The sequence below is a fragment of the Zingiber officinale genome, chromosome 7A (assembly GCF_018446385.1).
Source record: "Zingiber officinale cultivar Zhangliang chromosome 7A, Zo_v1.1, whole genome shotgun sequence".
NCBI lineage: Eukaryota > Viridiplantae > Streptophyta > Magnoliopsida > Zingiberales > Zingiberaceae > Zingiber > Zingiber officinale.
In genome coordinates, this window is record NC_055998.1 from 137,163,222 (window position 1) to 137,170,136 (window position 6,915).

General features: G+C 37.2%; 1 protein-coding gene across 2 annotated transcripts; it reads left to right on the forward strand.

Moving 5' to 3' along the window:
- Nucleotides 1–534: 534 nt before the first annotated feature.
- Nucleotides 535–4,007, forward strand: LOC122002763 (sulfate transporter 2.1-like). 2 transcript variants are annotated; one of them, XM_042558068.1, is made up of 12 exons: nucleotides 535–1,007; nucleotides 1,091–1,139; nucleotides 1,237–1,444; nucleotides 1,527–1,704; nucleotides 1,830–1,895; nucleotides 1,970–2,203; nucleotides 2,296–2,422; nucleotides 2,517–2,803; nucleotides 3,057–3,250; nucleotides 3,330–3,386; nucleotides 3,454–3,530; nucleotides 3,608–3,749. In XM_042558068.1, the coding sequence occupies exons 1-11, from the start codon at nucleotides 699–701 to the stop codon at nucleotides 3,518–3,520; spliced, it is 1,776 nt and encodes a 591-aa protein (XP_042414002.1). In that variant the 5' UTR covers nucleotides 535–698; the 3' UTR covers nucleotides 3,521–3,530; nucleotides 3,608–3,749. The 2 variants fall into 2 exon arrangements, with proteins under 2 accessions (XP_042414002.1, XP_042414001.1); XM_042558067.1 differs by having other exon boundaries at nucleotides 536–1,007; nucleotides 3,322–3,386; nucleotides 3,608–4,007.
- The last annotated feature ends 2,908 nt before the right edge of the window (nucleotides 4,008–6,915 follow it).

A 6,915-nucleotide genomic window follows, 5' to 3' on the forward strand; every position in this document is an offset into this window, starting at 1 on the left:
ATGTAAATAAATACATGTAGCATTCCCATTGCTCTAGTTCATCTCTATTTTTTTAAATTTATTTAATAGTTGATAAAAAAAAATTTGTTGAATCGCGTTAATAAAGGATAGGATAGAAATATCTAAAAAGTTTCATATCCCATAGGAAATAAATAATATTTAAATTTTAAATGAGATGTATTTTAGAGATTAAATTTTAAATAGGCATAAATTATATACATATTTATGTAAATATCTAAATGTTTTAATTAAATTCTTCTGGTACAGGTATAGCACAGATGGTGAAATAGTCATGGATCAATTTTATCACACTTGTCGTCTATGACTTATGATGGTAAAAAATTAAGTTAATACGGAGGAAATAAATCATGAACGGTTACTAAACTTTGAAATAAAGACTAGCATATAAATAACACCTTATGTGCTAACCACTAAATCGTCCCGATAAGACTTGTCATCTATTACTTATGTAACTAGTATTAAAGGTCAGTTAAGATAATTCTTGCTAGGAGCTATATATTCAACTCCAAGTGATCGACATTCGTCCTCCACCAAGCTGCACCTCCTTCCCCATTGTTCGATTCGCCTCTCCTCCATGGATACCTGCAACGTTTCTTCCCTCATGTCCACCACAATCCTCCCCTGAAGAAACAAAGCAAAGAAAAGCCTGTTAATTAAGGAGTTCGCCCAAACACTTCATGAGGTCCGACGTCGACCCTGCCGTCGCTCCCGAAGCCGGCCATGGCTTCCGAGCGCCGACATTTGCTCTGCTGCTGAACGCTCCACGGCCACCGTCGCTCTGGAAGGAGCTGTCAGGGTCATTGAGGGGCGCCTTTCTTCCCGAGCTGGGAAACACCACTACGCTTCCTTATTCCTTCTCCAAATGGATCCTCTCCATCCTCCACGGCCTCTTCCCTGTCCTCGACTGGGGCACGACCTACAGCCTCAGCTCCTTTAAGAGCGACCTCATGGCCGGACTAACTCTCGCCAGCCTCGGAATTCCACAAGTAAATTAAATTAAATCATTCGGAAAACATGATCATAAACTTAATTAATTAATTATGCTTTTTTACTACTTCATTATTCCCAGAGCATCGGATACGCTAATCTCGCTAAGCTCGAACCTGAATACGGCCTTTGTGAGTTGCTTGCTAATCGATCGCCTCCTAAAATGTTATCGATTAATTGATTAATTATACATATATTTTCGTGAGCGTGATGATCGATGATCGACAGACACGAGCCTGGTGCCGCCTTTGATCTACGCTGTGATGGGGACTTCCAGAGACATAGCAATCGGCCCCGTCGCTGTCATTTCTCTGCTGCTCTCGTCCATGGCTCAGAAAACAGTGGATCCTGCTGCCGACCCTGCCGGCTACAGGAGGCTGGTCCTCACCTCCACCTTCTTCGCCGGAGTCTTCCAGACTTCCTTCGGATTCTTCAGGTCGTCATCAGTTTAGTTTGTTCAATTTTGATTTAATTAATTAATTTGATTATTAATCAGAGTTTATTTATTAATAACTCAGACTGGGTTTCATGGTGGACTTCCTTTCGCATGCCACGATCGTGGGGTTCATGGGGGCGGCAGCCATTGTGATAGGCATGCAGCAGCTGAAAGGCCTCCTGGGGCTCAAACACTTCACCAACAGCACCGATGTGGTCTCCGTGATCAAAGCTGTTTGGCTCGCACTCCGCCATCACTCTGTAAGTGGTGAGAAAATATTAAATTAAACTAGAATTAATATAATCTGCAGATGACCACATCCCCTTTAATTTTGCTGCAATTTAACTCGACTTGAAATCGTACGTACGTGGTGAGTGATTGACAGTGGCTCCCTCCTAATTTCCTGATCGGAAGCTCATTCCTCATATTCATCCTCACACTGAGATTCATAGTGAGTAGTACTGACGACTCACAGTGAGTTCCGACTTCTTTGGCTATGTCTTCCATTTCCTTCCTTGTTAGTAGGGTACGAAGAGAAAGAGATACTTTTGGCTGGCTGCCATCGGTCCCCTGCTCTCCGTCATTCTATCGACGCTGATGGTGTACTTGACCAGAGCTGACAGGCACGGAGTCAGAATCATTCAGGGAGTTAAGAAGGGGTTGAACCCGAGTTCGATCGAGCAGATCGAGCTGAGCGGCGGGGCTCTCGTAGGCGATGCGGCAAAGATCGGGCTCATTTGTGCGATCATCGCGCTCACGGTCAGCTAGTCTTCGCCGATTGCCTCGTCTATTCGGCAGGTGTTTGAATGAATGTCAATGAGAAGTGTAATTATCGTACTTTACTGTGGCAGGAGGCTGTCGCTGTTGGGAGGTCGTTTGCCGCGGTGAAGGGCTACCAGCTGGACGGCAACAAAGAAATGGTGGCGATGGGTTTCATGAACATCGCCGGCTCCTGCTCTTCGTGCTACGTCGCCACAGGTGGCTGGCTGCTTCTCCATCGTCGAACTCTTTAATTTGCATCGATGTAGCTAGCGCTAGACAGCAGCAATTCCGTTCTGTTTTCGATCGGCAGGGTCGTTCTCGAGGACGGCGGTGAACGCGCGTGCGGGATGCAAGACGACGGTCTCCAACGTGGTGATGGCGATCGCCGTGCTGGTGTCGCTGGAGCTGCTGACCAGGCTGCTGTACTACACGCCGGTGGCGGTGCTCGCCTCCATCATCCTCTCCGCCCTCCCCGGGCTCGTCGACGTCAAGGAGGCCTGCAACATCTGGAGAGTGGACAAGATGGATTTCCTGGCCTGCATCGGTGCTTTTCTCGGCGTCTTGTTTGGCTCCGTCGAGATCGGCCTTCTAGCAGCAGTGAGTTCATCGATTCTTCTTATTTTTCTAACCGCATGAATTCTAGATCTCCAATAAAGATAAAACAAATCATGCACAATAATTTAGTAACGGTATAAACACATTTATAATCCTAACTCTATTTATAATGAACCCAATCCGTTGCATCATTCCATCAATAATAACGATTCTTAATAGTATAAATCTACATGTAAACTTTTGAGATAAAATCCAACTTCCATTAATCCTCCGTAAACTTGAATTGATGTCTTAGGTGATCATTTCCTTTGCCAAGATAACCATCGGGGCACTCCGGCCGAGCATCGAAATGCTAGGGAGAGTTCAAGGGACAGATGTGTTTCTCAGCGTGAGACAGTATCCTTCAGCCATTAAAACACCAAACTTGCTCATAATCCGCATCGACTCTCCATTCTTCTGCTTCATGAATGCCAACTTGATCAGAGAAAGGTAAGCCCTATATCCATATACCTCGAGGCCAAGTGCGATATGGTATATTAAACTTAACCATTGGCATTTAGGATCATAGGTTGGGCGACGGAGAAGGGAGCAGGGAAGATCAAAGCAGTGGTGATCGACATGTCAAGTAGGTAGATCATTACCGACTGTTTGTTCATCGCGTTATGATCGTAATGTAAACCATTTGGATGCAGAGGTCATGAGCATCGACACTTCTGGCCTCGCAGCTATCAAAGAGATACTCAAGAAACTTCCTTCTAGTAATGTTCAGGTGATTCAAATCAGTCAGGACATCAATCAAGAAACTCCTCTTCTCGATCGGTTAATCTGTGTGTATTTGATGCACAGGTAGGTGTGGTTAATCCTGGATGGCAAGTGATTAACAAGATGAAGCTGGCCGGCATTGTGGACGAGAATGCAGGATCATGGATGTTTCTCAGTGTCAGCGAAGCTGTTGAAGCGTGTGATGTCGCAATGAATGATGTGAAGGAAGGTGCTTTTAGTGTTTGAGTTGCGTATGACCATATCGCCGTGTGTTTGTGGTTTGTGTTATCAGTGCTTATGGTGATCAATAAGGTCATTAGCATTTCTAATGTTTGTGTTTGTGGTTTGTGTTATCGGTGCTTATGTTTATCAATAAGGTCATTAGTGTTTCTAATGTTTGGGTTTGTGGTTGTTATGCAAGGTAATATAATGACGTGTGTGTGATAAAACCCTTATGATAAATGATAATGCTAATATTTTGCTAGAATGGTCTTTGATGCTCATAAGAATTGCTTCTCTTTGTTGATTATTGTTTTCATAATTCTTGAAATAAAATAGAAACTTATAAGAGATGTGTTTTATCCAGAAACTTAAAATAAGACAAAAACAAAAAAAAACAAAAGAAAGAATAAAGATTAGAGTAAAAGGATTGAAAAACAGAGTAAAACATGTTGCCTAGTTGAAGCATCAGAAAGTTGGCTTTTTCTAGAGAGATTATTTTCTCATGGTGGAAAGGCTAATGAATGAATAGCATATGTATGTGCACTCCAAAATGTTAAACAAAAGTGAACTTATTTTGTTTTAATAATCGTACAAACAAAAAAAAAAACATCAACCACAACAAGAATTAGGATATGCTTTGTCAACAATACTAGGCCTCATCTTAACCATTCTCTCTATCACGTCAATGGAACATGCATCTTATCCCAACCCATGCCCAAGATCAAGTTTACTCTAGATAATGTGAATGCAAGTGTGTTTATTCACTGATACTATGTGCAAGTAACGTAACCTAGACGTTGCTCATTCCATTGTCAATTTACTTTCTAATGTACCGCTAAACTAGTTTAAGGAACAACGGAACACAAGGAAATTGGTTGAAATAACTCGACAAGACCAACAATTTTTAACTATTTTAATAGCACTATAAATACATGTAGTAATCTATTAATTTTGAAGTTGAATAAAAGAAATAACTTCAATATAATGTTATTTAGACATTTCCATCCTATATCTACAAGCTGACATTGTCACCCCAAATTCACTAATTCTCTCCATTGGATGAGGTAATGAATTCAGCAACTACAATGGATTCTAATCGTAGCTAAAACTCCTCACAATGATACGCTATCAACACTCATCGAATATTCAAAAAACATACTAGGGGTAGGGGTGAGTAAAAATTTGATAAAACCAAATTAATTAAATTGAACCAATCGAATTTTAAAATTTGATTCGGTTAATTCGGTTTTCAATTTTTGTTTATAAAATTTGATTTGATTTTCGATTAATTCGGTTCGATTTTGATTTTAAAATACGTAATTTTATTAAATTGAATAAAGATATTAATTTGATTATTTTTTATTTAAAAATATAATTAATTAAATAAAATCTAAATTTGATTAATTTAGTTTTAGATTTTTTGATTAATTCAGTCGAAAACTAAATTAACCAATATTTTCAATTTTCATAAAAAAATTCGATAGGTTCAAAAAAGAATTTAATTTATTCGATTTTTAATTTATTCGGTCAATTCGATCCGTTCGATTTTAACCAAGTGGTCAAACCTACACTCAACTAGACTCTTTCCTAGTCAAGTCAACCCTTGGCCTAGATTTTTCCCTAGAACAAGGGAATCCAAAATCTAGACTACTCATAGTTGAGCAAACCACTGAGTTACTCAGTTCTTTTGATTTCCTCAATTGTACTAAGTGAGCTTCTATCATCACTAGAGACTTTCTAGTGAAAAATTGAACACTTTTGGATCCTTTTATAAGTAATAGTAAATAAATACAATAAGATAAATCTGACTCCTATCAACTAGATTAGATAACCTTAAATTTAGAAGAGGGGAGGGGATCGAGAAGTCCCCATGGCATGGCACATTTAGTACAAAATGCTAGGGGTGAGTAAAAATTCAATAAAATCAAATTTATTGAACTAAAACAATCGAATTTTGAAATTTAGTTCGGTTAATTCGATTTTCAATTTTTTTTTATAAAATTTAATTTAATTTAATTTGATTTTAAAATTCATAATTTAATTAAACCGAATAAGAATATTAATTTGATTATTTTTTATTTAAAAATATAATTAATTAAATAAAATATGTAATTAATTAAATAAAATCTAAATTTGATTAATTCAGTTAATTTAGTCGAAAGTCAAATTAACCAATATTTAATCAGTTCGGTTTATTCGATTTTCATAGGAAAATTCGATCGGTTCGAAAAAAAATTTTAGTTTATTCGATTTTTAATTTGTTCGGTCAATTCGATTTTTAACTAAGTGATCAACTCTACACTCAACTAGACTCTAGTCAAGTCAACCCTTGACCTAAATTTTTCCCTAGAACAAGCAAACCGGAAATCTAGACTACTCATAGTTGAGCAAACCACTAAGTTTTTACTCACTTCTTTTTATCTTCCTCAATTGTACCAAGTGAACTCCTATCATCACTAGAGACTTTCTAGTGAATAATTGAAGACACTTTTGGATCCCCTTTATAAGTAATTCCTATCTCAAAATAATAGTAAATAAGTACAATGAGATAAATCTAACTCTTATCCACCAGATTAGATAATCCTAAATTTAGGAGAGGGGGAGGAGAGAAGTTCTCATGGGATGACAAATTCAATATGTTAGGGGTGAGTAAAAATTCAATAAAGCCAAATTAATTGAACTAAATCGGACAAATTTTAAAATTTAGTTTGGTTAATTCGATTTTCAATTTTTTTTATAAAATTTAATTTGATTTTTGATTAATTCAATTTGATTTTAATTTTAAAACATAATTTGATTAAACCGATATTAATTTGATTATTTTTTATTTAAAAATATAATTAATTCCATAAAATCTAAATTTGATTAATTTAGTTTTAAAATTTTGATTAATTCAATTAATTCAGTCGAAAACAAAATTAACTAATATTTAATCTATTCGGTTTGTTCAATAAAAATTCAATCGATTTGAAAAATTTTAGTTTATTCAATTTTTAATTTGTTCAGTTAATTCAATCAGTTCGATTTTAACCAAGTGGTCAACCCTACACTCAACTAGACTCTTTCCTCGTCAAATCAACCCTTAACCTAGATTTTTTCCTAGAACAAGCAAACTCAAAATCTAGACTACTCATAGTTGAGCAAACCACTGAGTTCTTACTCACTTCTTT

What these genes read in the sequence shown, in the direction of transcription:
- LOC122002763 (XM_042558067.1), top strand. Translation starts at nt 699, where the DNA reads ATGAGGTCCGACGTCGACCCTGCCGTCGCTCCCGAAGCCGGCCATGGC. An exon ending in GCCAACTTGATCAGAGAAAG is followed by an intron (nt 3,251 to 3,321) that starts GTAAGCCCTATA and finishes ATTGGCATTTAG; the next exon opens with GATCATAGGTTGGGCGACGG. An exon ending in AGTGGTGATCGACATGTCAA is followed by an intron (nt 3,387 to 3,453) that starts GTAGGTAGATCA and finishes ATTTGGATGCAG; the next exon opens with AGGTCATGAGCATCGACACT.